At 41.2% G+C, this 21096-nt stretch overlaps 1 protein-coding gene across 20 annotated transcripts in view; it reads left to right on the forward strand.

The window, feature by feature from the left end:
* The window catches only part of PPIP5K1 (diphosphoinositol pentakisphosphate kinase 1), a 508717-nt gene that overhangs the window by 75190 nt on the left and 412431 nt on the right, over window positions 1–21096 (forward strand). For all 20 annotated transcript variants that reach the window (XR_011030280.1, XR_011030281.1, XM_068275298.1 and 17 more), the window contains 7 exons: window positions 2514–2604; window positions 3407–3492; window positions 6577–6731; window positions 14009–14110; window positions 14200–14361; window positions 17899–18020; window positions 19990–20091. Coding sequence is in view for 18 of the 20 variants with exons in the window: in XM_068275298.1 (XP_068131399.1) it covers window positions 2514–2604; window positions 3407–3492; window positions 6577–6731; window positions 14009–14110; window positions 14200–14361; window positions 17899–18020; window positions 19990–20091 (820 nt within the window). In the remaining 2 variants the exon portion in view is untranslated. The remainder of the gene's footprint in view (window positions 1–2513; window positions 2605–3406; window positions 3493–6576; window positions 6732–14008; window positions 14111–14199; window positions 14362–17898; window positions 18021–19989; window positions 20092–21096) is intronic.

The following is a 21096-nucleotide window of genomic DNA, read 5'->3' on the forward strand; positions in this document are numbered from 1 at the left end:
TAAGTTCAGTGTTTACGACTCCACCATAAGAAAGAGACTGGGCAAAAACGGCCTGCATGGCAGATATCCAAGGCGCAAACCACTTTTAAGCACAAAGAACAATTTTGCTAAAAAACATCTCAATGATTGCCAAGACTTTTGGGAAAATACCCTGTGGACCGACGAGACAAAAGTTGAACTTTTTGGAAGGTGTGTGTCCCGTTACATCTGGCGTAGAAGTAACACAGCATTTCAGCAAGGAGAACATCATACCAACAGTAGAGTATGGTGGTGGTAGTGTGATGGTCTGGGGTTGTTTTGCTGCTTCAGGACCTGGAAGGCTTGCTGTGATAGATGGAACCATGAATTCTACTGTCTACCAAAAAATCCTGAAGGAGAATGTCCGGCCATTTGTTCGTCAACTCAAGCTGAAGCGATCTTGGGTGCTGCATCAGGACAATGACCCAAAACACACCAGCAAATCCATCTCTGAATGGCTGAAGAAAAACAAAATGAAGACTTTTTGGAGTGGCCTGACCTGAATCCTATTGAGATGTTGTGGCATGACCTTAAAAAGGCGGTTCCTGCTAGAAGACCCTCAAATAAAGCTGAATTACAACAATTCTGCAAAGATGAGTGGGCCAAAATTCCTTGAGAGCGCTGTAAAAGACTCATTGCAAGTTATCGCAAACGCTTGATTGCAGTTATTGCTGCTAAGGGTGGCCCAACCAGTTATTAGGTTCAGGGGGCAATTTCTTGTTCACACAGGGCCATGTAGGTTTTGAGTTTTTTTTCTCACTACATAATAAAAACCATCATTTAAAACTGCATTTTGTGTTCAATTATGTTATCTTTGACTAATAGTTAACTGTTTTTGATGAGCAGAAACATTTAAGTGTGACAAACATGCAAAAGAATAAGAAATCAGGAAGGGGGCAAATAGTTTTTCACATCACTGTATATATAGCTTTCCAATGGTTTTTATCAATCTGTTACTTTCTCTTTTAGTAAAGTAAATACAGGAAATTTATGGAAAAAGCAGTGGCACTGTTTTAAGCTCCTTTTGCATCACAAAATCACTACGCTACACTAAAATCACAATTATAAGAATTCCAATATTTGTATAGTGCTTTTCTTCTGTCGGACTCAAAGTGCTTGAGCTGCAACCACTAGAGCACACTCAGTAGGCAGTAGCATGTGGGGAGGCGCCTAAGAACTCCCTACTGAATAGGTGCTGGCTTACTGAAATGGGAAGAGCTGAGATTTGAACCCATTACATGACTTCAGCAAAAGGTTATTTTTGGGTAAGTTTTTTTTTTTTTTTTTTTTTTTTTTTTTACTAGATCAGCATTCAACTAGCTAAACACATGACTTACAAGCTCCCTGCAGGGAAAGCTGGACACATCCGAACTGGAGATAACATTATCTTTGTTGTTTGTTTTTACTTATTTGTATCAAGTGAGGAATGTGACACATTCTCTAACTGTGCAGACTCTCATGAACACAGACAGACATTCAGAAAGCATTTCTGCGTACATTACAAGATGAATAAACCAGTTGTGAATAAAATGCAAAGGCAGCTCTCTGAGCAAAAAAAATTGTACTTTGGGAACTTGTAATTTCTAAATGAATAATAATACTTATGCACAAAAGCAAATATGATAACCGTATGGCATATAAAAAGTAGGAAAACCTGTTTTTATTAAATATAATGTCAGGGTTTTATACCGCTTTAACACATCACAATGCACGCATTGTACCACGTTAACACGTGAAGAGCTTTGTTAGCATGTGTAAACCTGTGCGCGCGTAAAACTTTGCGCTAGTAACATTGCGCGCTGCAAGCATAGCAAGGCCGTGGTATGCATTAGCACGGCTTTGTGAATCAAGGCCTTTATATGTAGCAAAAAGTGAGTGCATTTGACAGCAACTGCATGTAGTAAGATTAGTAGTAACTGCTTAGGATCTTAAGCTATGTAGAGTAGGTGAACTAGAGGTGCCAACTTGTGGGAGTTGAATGTATGAAAAAGTGGTTGTATGAGAGTACTCCCATGTACTGGATTGCTAAAGGGTAGCTGCCATTTTGAGGAACAAGTGTATTTATGTTAGATTTTTATCCAGGGCTGTGCTGACGTATCGTCTTGTGCAACCCAAATCTGCTGTGTGTACATATCAATAGCTGGGACTTGTATCTGGTGCTTGGTCTCTTGTGTGACATGGTTCTTAGTAGTTACCTACAGGGCAATTCTATAAACATTCTTTATTGAAATCATACTCACTGGTTGGAACACACTTGGGGGATGAAGCCTGAGGGTGTTCATCTGACCTTCAGAAGGTATACATGAGGAATCTGGGTCAGAGAACAGACTACAGCAGTTAGCGAATAGAGTTACAGTAATTAATTAACATAATTTCTTATAGGGTACAGCATTTTAGTTTTGCTGCATTGAATGCTATATTATTTTGTATCTGTTTATTGCAGTATACCTTACAATTGAATTGTAGCTGACACGTTTCATTTTGATTTTCTTTAGGATTTCCACTTGACAAAGCTGTTGCTTACTCAAAATTGAGGAACCCATTTCTCATCAATGATTTGAATATGCAGTATTACATTCAAGACAGGTATTTAGAGCCTTCACAGTATTTCGGTCTTTACTCTAATCTGTATTTACGGTAAATATAAGGAGAGAATTGGGCTAGTGACAATTAAATGAAGGGGGTTGGGGAGGTAATATTTACATCACCATAATTTGTATCTACGTACAAATACATATACACTATGCATGATCGAACATTAGATTTAATACAAACCTCACAACTAATGACTATCTATTGGAGCAGGAATTTTCATTCAATATAAGAATTGAAATCCTGATTGTAGATTGGAAAGGCTGATTCTTTGACGGATTGGTCCCAACAGGAGTGCAGTAGCAGAAGCTGAGTGAGATCATGGTTTGCCATAGCTTTGTACACCAGCTAGTGACTGCAGAAGCATAATCAGAACATTTCTGCTGTTCTTGCCTAATATCTAGTGGTGAAAAGTGGTAGAGCATGTAAATGATATGAAGATATGAAGCATTAACCTGATCTACCACTAATTGAATAGTGTATGCACCTTTACATGGAAAATACCTGCTTATTGAAAACGGAAACACTAGCTCTTACTCAAAGGAAACTCGAGCTGAGATGAATATAAAAGGTCCATTATGTATGCCTTATATTTAACCTGCTTAATGTAGTGATACTCTGTTTCATTATACTTTGAAATCCTGAGTTGGAGCTAATATGCATACCAAGTATTCTGATTCAGATAACTGCATGCTTATTAGTAGGCAAGTGGCATTATGGTAATGTGACCGCAATATGTTAGTCTCTATGCATCTACATGCCAGACTTTTGTAATGTTTCTCTGTACTTTCTGTAGGAGGGAGGTGTACCGAATTTTGCAGCAAGAAGGAATAGATCTTCCACGCTATGCCGTCCTGAACAGAGACCCTGATAAACCAGATGGTGAGTTTAGCCTTCCAAATGTGCGGGGTAGAGCTTCTAAAATCATAGCAAATAACCAGTTTAGAAAGAACTAAGGTCTGTTTTGTTGTTTTTTTGGGGGCAACATGGTTTCACTTGTGGTTAATTATATAGTTTCAGTGTGTTTCATGTATGCCAAAAGGTATATGACTGAACCTAACAGTTCACAAAGTAGGAATGATAAAATTAATAAGAGTACATATTATAGGCCCCAAACAGATCCCTGATACCTAGATACTTGATGCAAGCCCTACAATTACATTTTCCCTAACCCTGCTTTCATGTTCGATTATGGCCTAATAAGGGCAGCCTTTAGTGTTTTTTCACCTTATGCATTCGAGCAATTTTCACCTCCCATTCATTCACCAATAAATGTATCACTAATTATCACAATGAAATAATCTGTATCTTGTTTTTTTCCGCCACCAATCAGGCTTTCTTTGGGTGGCACATTTTGCTAAGAAATATTTTATTCTAAATGCATTTTAACGGGAATATTAAGAGAAAAATTGAAAAAAATTCATTATTTGTCTGTTTTCGGCCATTATAGCTTTACAATAATACATGCTACCATAATTAAAACCCATGTATTTTATTTGCGCATTTGTCCCGGTTATTACACCATAAATTATGTCCCTATCACATTGTATGGCGCCAATATTTTATTTGGAAATAAAGGTGCATTTTTTCAGTTTTGCGTCCATCACTATTTACAAGCTTATAATTAAAAACATATTAGTAATATAACTGCTTGACATGCATATTAAAAAAGTTCAGACCCTTAGTTAACTATTTGTTTTTTTTATTGTAATTTTTTTCTATTTAAAAATTATTTGAGTATTTTTGGGTATGTGGGAGGTAAACAGTTAATTTTAAAGGTAAAAATGTCTATTCATTTAAAAAAAATTTCTGTAGATGTAGTTTCACTATTTGGCCACAAGATGGCCACAGTCAAAACATTTTTTTTGGCTTCCTGTAAGTGTACTTACAGGAAGTGAAGTGGGGATGTGTAACAGAACAATTGCGGCTTCTCCATAGAAGCCAGAGATCGTTCTAAGGGACTTAGATCAATGAATGGGAACTGCTTTCCCATTCATTGATCTCCAGGCTAACGGGCGACCCGCGCACCCCAGCAGTTGTGGCCCTGCGGACCTCGGCCACTCAGTTTTTTCATTGATGTAGCTCCTACATCCAGCATGCATATTTGGACGTAGGAGCTACGTTCTGAAGGCTAAAGTGGTTAACAAGGGCGGCCTTAACCACTTTGCCCTCCTTGACGTAGTTCTACGTCAAGGACATGTGCGCTCTCGCGGCCGAACACGCGCCTGCACGCGCGATCCCGGCTGCGAATCGTTAGCCCAAGAATCAATGAATCCAGCCATGGTGCCCGATCACTGATTCCTCTCCCCCGCAGAAAAAGCGACAGCTTCTCTCGGAAGCTTCGCTTTTTCTGCCTCCTATGTCCCTCTAAGCGTAGTGACGTCATGGAAACAAACTCAAGGTTGCCATCTAGTGGCCAAAAAGTAAAACTACATCTAAATGTAAAAAAAAAATAAAAAAAAAATACACATATATTTACCCCAAACAAATGCTATTTACATCCTACCCTCCCAAAAATACCCACATAAAATGTTTAATAATAAAAAAAAAATTACAATTAAAAACAAAACAAAAAAACCCATTAATATTTATCTAAGGGTCTAAACTTTTAAAATATCTATGTAAAGATGAAATATTTTTTTTTTATAAGCTTGTAAATAGTGATGGATGCAAAACAGAAAAAATGCTCTTTTATTTCCAAATATAATATTGTCACCATACATTGTGATAGGGACATAATTTAAACAATAAATAACCGGGACAAATGGGCAAATACAGTACGTGGGTTTTAATTATGGAGGCATGTATTATTTTAAAACTATAATGGCCGAAAACTGAGAAATAATGAATTTTTTCAGTTTTTTTCTTATTCTTACTGTTAAAATGCATTTACAGTAAGGTAGCTCTTAGCAAAATGTACCACCCAAAGAAAGCCTAATTGGTGGCGGGAAAAACAAGATATAGATCAGTTCATTGTGATAAATAGTGATAAAGTTATAGGCTATTGAATTGGAGGTGAACATTGTTCGGATGCATAAAGTGAAAACGACCGAGGGCTTAAGTGGCTAAAGGAAGCATCAATCAAATTATGCTACCCCCGCTCTACTTACCCAGGGCTTCCTCCAGCCTCTGGCAGCCGCTATGTCGCAAAATGCTTCACCACCGGTGCAGAGGGCAACCTCCAGGCCGTCCTCTAGTGTGTCTGAGCGAGAGGGGTGGGAAGCATCATTTGATTGAAGATTCCTTTAAGCCTTGTATACGCATGACTGAAGTCGGATGAGGTGGGGGTTATCAACGTTTGTACAGCGGCCCCTGACCTCCATACTGCAAACGATTTCGCCCCCCCCCCCCATCACCAATCAACTTGGCAGAGCAACAGCCAACTCGTTCATGCATGCTGATCCTCCCCTGCCTGCCACCTACGTGCCGCTCCATCGTCCCTTTGCCCTCCGCATTGCAACAGATCACTTTTGTCAACTACACAACTGACACACATCTGTACAGGCCGGCCCAGTGATTTCACCCAATTTTATCGGGTCCCGATTCCTGACTGGTGACCTCAGTCAAAGGTGTGGACGCACCTTTAGAAACAGCAACAGCCTGGCTTAGCCAAAAATGGGAGATAATCATTTTTGTAGTTTGTGCTTGACATTCAAAGGCTGATGCAGTGCAGTAATATGAGGAATGCATTGGAATATGCCCGCTATTTGTCAAAGTTGTTGTTTTGTTTTGGAAATTACACAGAGAATGGTGAAGCAGTGCTTGAAGAGGCTTACAATCTATAGTCACCGCATGTACTACTTGGAACAGGTAGTACATGTGCACAGCAATACATTTCCAGTTTATTCTATTGACCATGTCATTCTTTAAATTATGAGAATATACATGATGATCTTTTTTCCTAAATTCGGATATAGATGAGCATTTTGTGCATTTAGAAAGTGGAATGCTTTCTTCTTTTCATAGAGTGTAATCTAATAGAAGGTGAGGACCAAGTAGAAGTGAATGGGGAAGTCTTTCCTAAGCCATTTGTAGAAAAACCTGTGAGTGCTGAAGACCACAATGTATATATTTATTACCCCACCTCTGCAGGAGGTGGCAGCCAGAGGCTATTCAGGAAGGTAAGTGGTTACACAGAGACACATATAAATGATATAAACTGTAATAACCATTTTCTGTGGTAATAGCTACTTCTGTCTCACATGTCTGCTCTTCCATCTTTGGTGACTAGGTAAAGGAACAAATGGCATCCAATATTGTCCTTGTGTCAGTCACCTGAAGAGGTATTGAGGGAAAAGTGTATAATTGTTTGGAGTCAGACCAAATATTAGAATCACTTTTTTACTTGGGACTTCACTAATGTTAGCTGTACTTTCTGTAATATTCCCAAAACAAGCATTGCAAGGGAAACACACTGTGCATGAAGCCTTTTATGCAAACTTTAACAATTTCAAATCACAGTGTAAGCTTAAAGAGAACCTGAGATGGGGGTAATGGCAGTATTTATACTTACCTGAGGCATCTTCCGGCCTCATAAGGTCTGTGGGCTACCTTGTTGTCCTCTCTGGCAGCTCTGTTCAATTGTAATAGCTCCCGATATTCTGCCCAGCTGCACTCGCACCTCTGCTCTCACTCTCATGCCCGGCAGCTTTCCATGCCTGGGCAGTAGTACTGCACAGTCACTGAAAGCTCGGCAGAAGCCAACAATTGGCTGTGAATGGCCAGAATACCGGTAGCTATTACAATTGAATGGAACTGGAGGAAGCCCCAAGTAAGTATAAATACTGCCATTATCCCCGTCCCAGGTACCCTTTAAAGGACAACTGAAGTGAGAAGAAGATGGAGGGTGCCATTTTTATTTTAAGCAATACCAGTTGCCTGGCAGCCCTGCAAGTCTTCTGCCATAGACCCTGAACAAGCATGCAGCAGATCAGGTGTTTCTGAAACTATTGTCAGATCTGACAAGATTAGCTGAATGCTTGTATCTGGTGTTACTCAGACACTACTGCAGCCAGATAGGTCAACAGGACTGTCAGGCAACTGGCTTTATTTAATAGGAAATAACTATGGCAGGCTCTATATACTTTTCACTTTGGTTGTCCTTTAAAGACTTTCCTTCTCCATGCAGAGTTAGCTGCTGATATGAAATCACTGAAGGTGGGATATTGGATTGTAAATTGCTTAAAGGAATTACGAGGCCAAAATCGTTAAAAAAGTCAAGTACCTGGAAGATGTTTAAATGCATGGAGGACGCCGTCCGCGCCCTCTGTGCAGTTCTGCCGGGTCCCCTTCCTGAAAGCGCCCCCCATGCCGATCTCGACCCCACAGGCCGAGTCGGGCTCTCATGCCGCTCCCAATATGGCCGCCGGAGCTGGCCGCGGCCGCGCAGTCTGCATTGCCGCGAGTGCGGCTGCGCAGCTCTAGGGCCAACCCCTCCGATCCACGCTACAGTGCGTAGTTCAGAGAGTTGGCCGTAGAGCTGCGCAGCCACACTCGCGGCAATGCGGACTGCGCAGCCGCGGCCAGCTCCGATGGCCATATTGGGAGCGGAATGAGAGCCCGACCCGGCCTGTGGGGTCGCGATTGGCACGGGGGGCGCTTTCAGGAAGGGGACCCGGCGGAACTGCACGGAGGGCGAGGACGGCGTCCTCCGTGCATTTAAATATCTTCCAGGTACTTGACTTTTTTAACGATTTTGGCCTCGTAAGTCCTTTAACCTGCCCAATCTTCCAACTTGAGCATCGTATTGCATTCTGTTATCAATACATCTGGGCAATTGGAAAACAAAAAGTGCAGCTTATTGCAGCTGCAAGATTTCCAGATAAAATCGGAGTTGTATGCAGAATTCAGGGACAAAATGAAACAAAATGTGTGGAACATGTGAATAATATGCTTAGCCAAGCATTTGTATCAGCCAATATATCATTAATTATAAAATGGCCCAGTAGCAGTCATTTTTATCCCTCTGCCTGTGTTTAAGACAGAGTTCATATTAGTAGTGAAAAAGTGTGGTGGGTAAAACAGAAAGATCAGCAAGGTTATTATGCTGGCCACACTCCTATAAACTTGAGTGCAATCTTCTTACGCTCTGCCCACCTTACAACGGATTCATGCTGTGCTTGATGAGAGCGGATGCACTATCACTGTCCGCGGCACAAACACTTCAGTTAGGCTTGATTCAAACTCATATTGTGTGTGTGTACATATATATATATATATATATATAAGAAAAGTAACACAAGTGAGGACTTCATCTTATATAAAATTGCCTTGAACAACTTCAGAAACGCACTCTCTGTGGCAAAAAAGTCCTATTTTTCTTCCCTAACATCCGCCCATTTACACAATCCAAAACGCTTGTTCAGCACCTTCAACTCCGTTCTCCATCCCCCTCCTCCTCCTCCTTCATCTTGCTTATCAGCTGAAGAATTTGCAACATACTTCACTGATAAAATTGACAAAATCAGAAGTGAATTCTCCATGCAGGCCTCAAATCCCACCTCGACACCTCTCATTGACTGTTCTCTAACTGCCTTCTCGCCACTCTCTGAACACTCTCTTTCCTCTAAAATTGCCAAAGCTAATCTAACCACCTGTTCTTTGGATCCTATTCCCTCCCATTTCATTCCGCAGCTATCCTCATCTCTCTTGCCTGCACTAACAACTCTATTTAACCTCTCCCTCTCTACTGGCATCTTTCCGTCCCCACTCAAAAAAGCTGTTGTGACACCACTACTTAAAAAACCTTCTCTATATCCTACCACACTTGCCAACTACCGCCCAGTGTCACTTCTCCCATTTGCATCCAAACTACTTGAACGCCATATACATGCAGAATTAAGCCATTATTTATCTGCTAACTCCCTACTTGATCAGTTCCAGTCTGGCTGTCGCTCTAACCACTCCACAGAAACAGCCCTTACCAAAGTGGCCAATGACCTTCTTACAGCCAAATCCAAAGGTCAATTTTCCATACTCATCCTTGACCTGTCATCAGCATTTGATACTGTCGACCACACCTTACTCCTACAAATACTTTCAAATGTCGGAATAAAGGGCCTTGCTCTCACATGGTTATCTTCCTACCTCTCTGGAAGGTCCTTCACAGTCTCCTACTCAGATCAGATCTCTTCTCCTCATGCTTTGTCTGTCGGGGTTCCCCAAGGCTCTGTCCTTGGTCCCCTCCTCTTTTCCATCTACATGCACGGTCTTGGTGATTTAATCAACTCATTCGGGTTTCAATACCACCTCTATGCAGACGATACACAACTGTACCTCTCTGCCCCAGACCTTAACTCCCTCCTTAAACGTGTTCCTGACTGCTTGTCTGCTATATCCTCCTTCATGTCCTCTCGCTTCCTAAAACTTAATATGAGTAAAACGGAACTAATAATTTTTCCACCGTCTCTGTCCACCTCCCTGCCTGAAGTAACAATAAATGTTAATAACACTCCCATAACTTCAGTTCCCAAAGCTCGGTGCTTGGGGGTGATATTCGACTCATCTCTCTCTTTTATTCCTCATGTTCACTCCATAACCAGCTCCTGCCATCTCCAACTCAAAAACATATCTCGCATCTGTCCCTTTCTCACTCAAGACACAACTAAAATGTTAATACATGCTCTCATAATCTCTCGTCTGGACTACTGCAACGTACTACTTTGTGGACTACCGTCTAACAAACTGGCCCCGCTCCAGTCAGTACTGAACTCAGCTGCTCGTCTCATTCATCTCTCTTCTCGATCTTCCTCTGCCGACCCTCTTTGTCAAGCTCTTCACTGGCTGCCAATTAACCAGAGGATTCAGTTCAAACTCCTAACCCTAACCTACAAAGCTCTCCACGATCTCTCCCCCCGGTACATATCCTCATTAATCTCCAGATACAAACCCAATCGCAATCTCAGATCGGCACATGATCTTCTGTTGTCCTCCTCTAGAATCAACTCCTCACATTCACGTTTACAAGACTTCGCACGCGCTTCACCCCTCCTCTGGAATGCCCTCCCACAACACATCCGTCACTCGCCAACCTTTGTTACCTTTAAACGCTCTCTAAAAACACACTTGTTCCGACAAGCATATGCTCTACCTTAGGCCACTTCCCTTTGTACTAAGACCAAATTGCACTCCTACTAGGTATCCTAAAACACAAAGCCTCTATATATTTGCTGCATACTACCCCTCCTCTTGTTTCCCCCCATTCCCTTTAGTTTGTAAGCTCGCAAGGGCAGGGCTCTCTCCCCCTTTAGTGTCTTGGTAACCATTATACATTTTATTCATCATGTTAATTTTATCACTGTCCTTACCAATTCTATAATTTGTATTTTGTATCATTCTTTGTATTTTGTCACTAATTATGTATCTTGTATATTGGTGTACACCATTGTCTGTATTATTATGTACCCCATGTTTGTTTCTTACTTTGTACAGCGCCACGGAATATGTTGGCGCTTTATAAATCAATAATAATAATAATATATATATATATATATATATATATATATATATATATATATATATATATATATATATATATATATATATTATACAGTACAGACCAAAAGTTTTGACACACCTTCTCATTCAAAGGGTTTACTTTATTGTCATGACTATGAACATTGTAGATTCACACTGAAGGCATCCAAACTATGAATTAACACATGTGGAAGTATAGTACATAACCAAAAACTGTGAAACAACTGAAAATATGTCATATTCTAGGTTCTTCAAAGTAGCCACCTTTTGCTTTGATTACTGATTTGCACACTCTTGGCATTCTCTTGATGAGCTTCAAGAGGTAGTCACCTGAAATGGTCTTCCAACAGTCTTGAAGGAGTTCCCAGAGATGCTTAGCACTTGTTGGCCCTTTTGCCTTCACTCTGCGGTCCAGCTCACCCCAAACTATCATGATTGGGTTTAGGTCTGGTGACTGTGAAGGCCAGGTCATCTGGCACAGCACCCCATCACTCTCCTTCCTGGTCAAATAGCCCTTACACAGCCTGGAGGTTTGTTTGGGGTCATTGTCCTGTTGAAAAATAAATGATGGTCCAACTAAACGCAAACCGGATGGAATAGCATGCCGCTACAAGATGTTGTGGTAGCCATGCTGGTTCAGTATGCCTTCAATTTTGAATAAATCCCCAACAGTGTCACCAGCAAAGCACCCCCACACCATCACACCTTCTCCTCCATGCTTCACAGTGGGAACCAGGCATGTAGAGACCATCCGTTCACCTTTCTGCGTCACACAAAGACACAGTCTTTGGAACCAAAAATCTCAAATTTGGACTCATCAGACCAAAACACAGATTTCCACTGGTCTAATGTCCATTCCTTGTGTTCTTTAGGTCAAACAAGTCTCTTCTGCTTGTTGCCTGTCCTTAGCAGTGGTTTCCAAGCAGATATTCTATCATGAAGGCCTGATTCACACAGTCTCCTCTTAACAGTTGTTCTAGAGATGTGTCTGCTGCTAGAACTCTGTGGCATTGACCTGGTCTCTAATCTGAGCTGATGATAACCTGCAATTTCTGAGGCTGGTGACTTGGATGAACTTATCCTCTTCCACAGAGGTGACTCTTGGTCTTCCTTTCCTGGGGCGGTCTGCATGTGAGCCAGTTTCTTTGTAGTGTTTGATGGTTTTTGAGAACTCTGTCTTAAACACAGGCAGAGGGATGAAAATGACTGCTACTGGGCCATTTTATAATTAATAATATATTGGCTGATACAAATGCTTGGCTACGCATATTATTCATGGTCCACACATTTTGTTTTATTTTGTCTCTGAATTCTGCATACAACTCCGATTTTATCTAGAAATCTTGAGCCACGCTCTGATCTAGTACCTTGTAACACTAGCTGGTGTTTGTTCTGAGAACCCTGAAAAGTATGGCTTAGGAATTTTCGGGAGAGAGTAAGGTAACCCCCCCCCCCAAATATTGAGAGATTGAAAACCATTTAACCATTTTAAGTTAAGAAACACCTCAAATAGTTGCACACAATTTGGGGAAAAATTATAATTTATTAGAAGTAACGCTGGACAATGTGTTTTGCGGGCAACAACTTGCTTCTTCAGGTCAATGACAGTCTCTTAGAGATGAGTGCGGCATTGCTCCAGGCGCCTGTAAGCTGACTCTGGCTGTCTCCCTGCAGGATTTGATTCTAGAAAAAGGAGAAATCTTGTAATTCAGTGTTCCCCATACCTGTCTTCAGGGCTCACAAACTGTGCATGTTTAGTAGGAAACCCATATCCACAGGTGGGTTAATTGATGTCTCCGCAGTGCTGATTAATTACCCGCTACTGTGGATTTCCGCTAAATATGATCTGCTGGTGGGCCATGAGGATATTGTAAAGTACTGTATTTTTTGGACTATTAAGACTCACGCTTTCTCCCCCAAAAGTTGTGGAAAAACGTCACTGCATCTTCTAGTCCAAATGCAGGGAGCTCCTGACTTGTGAACACCTGCCAATACGAACATCCAACCTGCCACAATGTTGGGGACTTCCTGTACTGTGCCCATGCAGAGTAGGGCACAAGGACAAACTGAGGACAGAGGGGGACACAAAGGGGCATAGAGGAGGACCCAAGGAGAACAGAGGCAGACACATGGGGGACACAGGAGGACATGAGGAAGACACAAAGAGACACAGGAGGTATAAGGGGGCATGAGGTACAAAAGGGGCATAATCCATAAGATGCCCCTTCACCATGGATGCGCCAGGTTTACTATATATATATTTCCCCTTGGACCTTTAAACCTAGGTGTGTCTTATGGTCAGGAGTGTCTTATAGCCCAAACAATACAGTAATTGGATTAATCTAACCAGTACACTTGTGAAGTGGATAGCACTCTTGCCTTGCAGCACTGGAGATCTTGACCAGGACATTATCTGTATAGAGTTTGAGTCTTCTTCCTGTGTTTGTGCGAGGTTTTTCCAGACACTCCAGTTCCACCCACATTCCACAAGTATATTGATAAACTAATTAGCTACCCCAAACATTAGCATTTAAAAATATTGTGGATACATTAGAACAGGGCTTTTCAACCCTGTCCTCAAGTACCACCAACAGTGCATGTTTTGTGGAAATCCACAGAGGCAGTTAATCAGCTCTGCTGAGACACTAATTACCTCACCTGTGAATGTTTCTGGTTTTCTGCAGAACGTGCAATGTTGGTGGTACTTGAGGACAGGGTTGAAAAGTCCTGCATTAGACTTGATATGACTGTGAAGCACTACAGAAGATGTCAGCACTATGAATGAATGGTAATGATGATTGAAATCAATTTTAAAAGCTTTGTAAAGGCCTGTAATTAGGCAATAACAAATGCTGTCATCTTATTTTATTCCAAGAATTGATCTGCATCGTTTGATGTGTTCTTTTTGTTTTTGTCAATGTAGATTGGCAGTCGTAGCAGTGTTTATTCTCCCGAGAGCAGTGTTCGCAAGACTGGGTCTTACATTTATGAAGAATTCATGCCAACCGATGGTACTGATGTTAAGGTAGAGCTAAGTAATCTGCCTTACTTGTAGTACCTTTCTTCAGTTGCAATGGTCAAGTCTGATGTTTACAATTTATTTATAATGTTTAGGTGTACACTGTGGGTCCAGATTATGCCCATGCTGAGGCCCGCAAGTCTCCAGCTCTGGATGGGAAAGTGGAGCGTGACAGTGAAGGTAAAGAGATCCGCTATCCTGTCATGTTAACCGCCATGGAGAAGCTGGTGGCACGGAAGGTCTGCTTGGCTTTTAAGGTTTGTAACCTTTATGAAAACGTGTAAGCTGGTGAAAGTGTAAGTGCAACCAAACCGTTTGTTGTAGTTTTGCATATAGTGTGGACGTATTGGAAACCCCATCAGGTTTTTATTGCCGACTGCTGGGAAGCGTTTTCATTGTCAATAACCCTGTAACTGAGACAGGAAGTGAGGAAAATCATATCTGTGACGCCACTACCAGAATTAAAAACTTCTTCGTATGTTCTAACCCAGAGGCCACCTGAGGTACAGAGTAGGCGTGCAAAGCATAGTACAAAGTTCACCTCCCTGGGCTCCACTGCGATCTAAGACATGCCTGTCTCTAATAATGGCACTCCTTCTTATCATATGAGCTGTTGGGTTACATGAACATAGAGGGAACGGTAGTCATAGAGACAGGGATGTCCGGAGAAGATAAATTGCTTGTGGAGCCTGGAGAGGTGAGTTCTCTGCTACTTATACAGTGGGTTACTCCTGTCTACCTTTATTGGGGGGCCCCTTTGCTACCTATATTGTGGGTCCCATATGGCTGCCTATATTGGAGGGGGACTTCTATATACCTATAATGGGGCCCCCCTCTGGCTACCTATACCAGGGGTCAGATCTGGTTACCTAAACACGCCCTGATGAAGCGTCATGTGACGCGAAACTGTCGGTGGGAGGAGCCTGACCCCGCACCACGCTGTACTAGCGTCCCCCGCCACCATACACTGACACAGTCAACCGGTAATAGCAAGCGCTAACTAAAGGGCATGAGAGGGCTATGGCAGCCGAGTGCAGCAACCCATAAACAGGGGGCACGTGTGTGGTGGCACTGAGGCGAAATACTGGGAAACATCAAGAAGAGATTGAGCTCCCATACAAAGAATACGATCGTTACAGTAACAGCCACAGATCATCTGGTGAAAAGAGCGCTATGGCATCCAGCTGGGAGAAGCCATACCCTGTGGACCAACGCAAGTATAATAATCCATGATTAATGCTGGAGGAATGATGTCTGGGCAGCATTGTCTCTATGTGGCTTGCTAAGTCAACTAACCTGCCTTTTTGTGCTTAAACTGGCTAATCTATTCGTGCTGCAGCTTTGTGCTTTACATCCTGAACGGACTTATCCCCAATAGGGGGAGGCAGCTGCTGTGTGTTTGGTGGTGTGCTGTTGTATGACAGTTAGGTGCTCTGGGCTTGGGTGCATGGAGCACAACGGTCTGAGGACAGACTCCATGCACGCAAGCCTAGCTTCTATTGAGGGGTAATGTGGGCAGGCTCTGGTGGTTTTAATGTAGAGACTTTCTGCGCAGAAATAAGTTTTTAACTGATACCTGTGTATTGGTTCCAATTAAGGAGCCTTTTTGTGATTTGAATCATGTTTGTGCAATAAAGTAATTGTTGATTGAACCAAGATGACATGGAGCCTGAGGCCAATTAATAATTGTTCTGTTTCTTTTTACTGAGTACTGGCTGCTCCAACCCACTGGTTCATGAAGTTAATATTGAGCATTTGCACTGCAGGACCATAACTCCTTGGCAAACCCCAAACTATTTATTTTGGTCAGATCTGGTTACCTAAACTGGCGGGAAAACCTTTACTGTGGAGCTACTTCTGGTTACCTATACTGGAAGGCTACCTATACTGGGGAATACTACCTAATACCAGGGGCCCTGCCCCTCTGGCCACCTATACTCGGTGGTGGCTATCTAATACTGGGGCACACTTTTGGCTAACTAAAACTGGTGCTGGGGCACAAAGGTGTCATAATAAATGGCCCCTACAGTTCTTTGTTACTTCTGCTTTAACTCCTATTTTAATAAACTACAAAGGCCTCACAGGTAACATTTTATCTTTATTGCACCTCTTGATAAAATCGGTGTTATTTGTTATATAGGCCTGCACTCTATTCATAAAGGAGAATTAGGAAAGCGATCAGACTTGCAAATAAATGCTTTCTGCCTTCCAGCTATGTGCAGACAAATTTACTTTCAAAATTGTGCAGCTTAAAATTGTAGCTGCAGGTCTTCCAGATAAAAACAAATATTATGCCATCTCTATAAATTTCCAGTATTTATTCAAGCTATGTTGTACACACATTTCTGTGTTTTTCTCTGGTGAGGACTCTGTAGCTGTCCTTGTGTTTACTGAAACAACTGCAATGCATTGCTGAGATCGACTGCATGTACACATTCCCAGCACCCATTTATGTCATACCCCCTGTGTAGTGTATGCGCCATTATAAGTGGCTGTTTTAACAGTATTGAATGTAGTGATGGAAGAGGATAGGTGAAATGTTGCTTTCTGCTTTGTGCAGACCTCTGAACTAATGCCATACACCAAAATCTTAATCTGATATGAGTACCCATTCACACTAGAAGCGCTTTTCTAAGCGTTTTGCGATTGATTAGCATTTTTTTTAAATCGCTCCCATGCACGTTCATTAACCACTTCGCATCCAGACCTTGTTTTCAACTTATTGACCAGAGCAGTTTTGACAGTTTAGCTATGTCCCTATTTAATCAGAAATAACTTTATCCCTACTTATGACACAGAAATGAAATATATATTGTTTTTTTCAAGACAAACTAGTATGCCATTGTATGCCATTTTTTCCCTCAAACAATTTTGTTTTCTATGAATTTTAATGGGAAAACAAAGAAAAAATAGAAAAAACATGTATTTCTCAGTTTTACCAATTCCAGTTTAAAAATAAAAAGTGCTACTGTCGATAAAAAACCACACATTTTGTTTGGCTATTCTTACTGCTTATCACAAAACTTCTATTATGTTCCTGTCACAATTTATGGTGAAGATATTTGAATCTGAAATAGTGCTACAAAGTGTGTTTTTCACTATGAAATGAGAAAATACAAGTATTTTTAATAGTAAAAATCAATCTCATTAGCTCAGGAAACTTATATTCCCATTAACCAATTAGTCCTGCATCAAATAGTGCCAGAAATATGCACAGGAGCAAGCCCAATCCTGCACAGCACAGCTTCTGCTACAAGACGTATATCTACTGACCTGTGGCTTAGATGAAGTCCCAGAGGACGTATATCTACTGACCTGTGGACGAAGTGGTTATAATCACTGAAAAATTGCGACGATTTTTACTGCAATTTTAATGAAAGTGAATGGGAACGATTTTGAAAAATACTAATCAATCGCAAAACGCTCAGAAAAGCGCTTCTAGTGTGAATGGGCCCTTAGTATCTTTTTCATATCATATATCATATATTTTTTGTATGGGTTTGTGTTTTGGTATGGTAGTCTGTATCCAGCAACATACTGTATGTACTTTGGATATAATTGTATTTAAATAAAGTCAGTTATTCTTGAATGTAGCACATTATACCTTTTTTTTTTTTTTTTTTTTTTTTTTTTTTTTTTTATAGCTTGTATGCAGCTTATTAGAGTTCTGCGTATTTTTTACACCACACTGTACACTGTTGCTATAGTTTCCAGTGAAGTTCCGAAAAGTGATATTTCTTGCAGGCAGAAGTGGTAATATTATATATGATTAATTGCTTATATTTCTTTTTCAGCAAACAGTTTGTGGCTTTGACTTGTTAAGAGCAAATGGACATTCTTTTGTATGTGATGTCAACGGTTTTAGTTTTGTGAAGAACTCCATGAAATACTATGATGACTGTGCGAAAATACTCGGGTATGTTCAAGTGCGGTATTGTTAACTATCCAGGTAAATGGCTAAATGCAGTATTGAAAGAGATATACCTGAATACAATTGCCCTTCTAATTATCTATAATCCTGGTCAACAAGGCTTAAGGCACACGTCCCACACAGTACAGGCCACTATTTTTAATGTGGAATGCCTGTGTTTTTATATTCTGTCTTCTTCCCCTCCCACCTCCAACCATCACATAAATAGGTAGAAGGATCCTATTATAAATATTATTATAAATACTAGGGTCCTTTCACACTGGGTCCATTGTGTATTGTCGCAACAGACAATATAATTGCATCTCAAGGTGATTCAACTATACTGTATGTCTATGGTAGGATCACATGGGGTGCGGTGGTTTCTGTCGGAGTAACACACAGCATGCTGGGCCTTTACCAGACAAGGTGCACATTAACAGTGGCAATGAACCATACTTTTAACATACTGTATGCTTCACTGTATGTGACTTATAACCATTACTGCATTGTGCTCTAATCGCAATACAGTGTGTATAGTGTGAATGGACCCTTCATTTTTAGGTGTAGTGCCTGGGATCACTTTACTTTGGTCTGGACTCTCCAGATCTTCAGGCTGTCAGGCTCTCTGGTTAGCTCTTTGGGAGCTTGGACATCCAGCCCATGCCTCATCGCCCCCCGAGGGTTCACTGAGGGAAGGTAAAGGTTAGACAGAGTCATGCCTTCTCCTACCAAGGTGCTACAAGACATCCTGAGATACAGTGGAAGACATACCCCTATGCATGAAGTGCAGCAGAATGATAGATGATTGGCAGCTGGACAGAGTCTTCTCCCATAACGTGCATTGGTAGGCTAAGAAATGCTTTCCTCTCCAGAAATGAGCATGAAAATGAAAAGGCAGGCTTTACACCGGTCTGTGGAATCTGCGTATGAAACCTTCAGCTCAGAGGCTGACGCCTTTATTTATGATACCTTTAGCTCTGCCTTCTTTAATTATATATTAATATACAAAATAAATGGTAAATATACGAATTATATATTTCCTATGTAAACTACAGGCATGCAGCAGACAAGGCATATCATTATCCGCCTGAGTCACCAGGCTACCTTTAAGAACATTAACCTGTTAACCACTTCTGGACCATGTGGCTCTGGCTGCTTAAATACCAGAGCCTTTTTTTCTGAAATCGAGCTGTGATCACTGTGATTGGCTCACAGTGATCACAAGGTTAGGAGCCATTGAAATCAGCTTCTGACTTGTGCACGGAGCTCAGCTGTCACTATGACAGCTGAGCGAGCGGGACACAGTGGCACCAGAGTGACGCGGATGGCGGAATCGATGGCAGGATTGACAGGAGAGCTCTGTAGCGCTTGTGAAATCTACGTTCTGTCAGAGCCGTAAAGCCACGCGCAGGTTGTACATTTCAACTACATTGTACGGATAGGGTTAAAGAAATTACAAATATTTGGTAACTTCATAGTCTAAACAAAGCTGATGTTTTCCGGACTGGAGACTTATGGTCACGTGGCCAGATTGATGTGTGCTGCTTTATTACTGCTGAATAATGTAAAGTAGGAATCTTCCTCGAGGTATAGACCTATACAGTATTTTTTTTCTTATTTGCCTGGACTTAGACTTTTAAATAGGGAAAAAGGTCCTGAGTTGTAATTCAACTTCACACCTTCCTATGTGCCTTTCACGTTGCATGACTAATGTGATGCTGATTCATTATCATAAGTGTAGGCAAGTAACAGTCACAAGACTGGCAGGTGAAACAGTTCATCTATATTTATTTCTATTCTGAGTATAGTTATTTGCCTTTATACACATTCTGAGGATTCTTGTGATTGTTTTATTTCTGTAAAATGCCTCATTAACATTCAATATTGTATGTTTAATTGCTTTTATGTAAAATCAAGGAAGATCTCCTTTTGTTTCAGTAGATGCTAATTTGTGTATTATGTTTGCTTTCTTTAGGAATATAATAATGAGGGAGCTTGCTCCACAATTTCAGATCCCCTGGTCCATCCCAACAGAAGCAGAAGATATACCTATTGTACCAACCACATCTGGCACAATGTAAGTGGCGGGATATGTATCAGCTGCCATTTTTTGGAGTTATTTTCACTAATTTGTTGTAAACCAGAGAATGCCATGTTAGAAGCTGCCAATTCACTTATTGTGCTACTCTTTCCTTTATCTCCTCATATCTTAGTAGTGTTAGGGCTATTGTGCACAGCCTTCTGAAATCAGTTCACTTTCAGTGTATGTTGAGTCTGTCTGTATTTACCATACTTGTGAATATGAAACTGCACTCAAACTGAGGTTGGCCTGAAGTCGATCTAAACTTTGAGTGAAAACAAACTAATTAACTGGCTTCAAACTGCAGGCAAACCCCAACCCCATTTCTTGTGGCCAGAAAGGTCGAACTACAGTCAATATTTACCCTGTGATCCAACAGTTAGCCACACTGTTATATGTTCCAAGAACAAACTTAAAAAAAGAAAAACCTTTAAAAGGTTAATAGATTTGTTTCCATGGGAGCCTTTTCAGCATGCTTCAATGAGGTTGTAATTATATTGTTACACTGACTTGTAGCTGTAGATGGTACTGTTACTTCTGCCACCAATGTTGATGAGGACTTCTACAAGGCACAGAATCTACATGGCCACCCACCGACATGTTCAACAAGGGTCAAAGGACCACAACCTCTATTAGGCAATTGATTCTTTGCTGTGTGACCACCAGGTTATGACTCCTCAATTAGCTCACCCGAAACAGCTATTACATGTGATATCAGTGTACAGGTCTTCCAGGAATAGCAGAGGTCCAGTTGAGTAAAGTGTAATCCATATCACAAGCCAAGGTGTGCACATTTAGATAACAGCCAAGCTGGTAATTTCAGCACCTGCACAGTGCCGACAATAGCCAGACCATTAATTATGTCCAGAGAGTGAGATATTAGGTAATCAGTAGGGGAATATATTTTTAATATTCCCCTAGATTACGTTGCCCACTGAGAGCCTTCTCTCAACTTCTCCCTGTGCCTGAATCAAACATGGTGAGATCATACCTTCTCAGATA

Source organism: Hyperolius riggenbachi, chromosome 3 (genome assembly GCF_040937935.1).
Source record: "Hyperolius riggenbachi isolate aHypRig1 chromosome 3, aHypRig1.pri, whole genome shotgun sequence".
NCBI classification, from domain to species: domain Eukaryota; kingdom Metazoa; phylum Chordata; class Amphibia; order Anura; family Hyperoliidae; genus Hyperolius; species Hyperolius riggenbachi.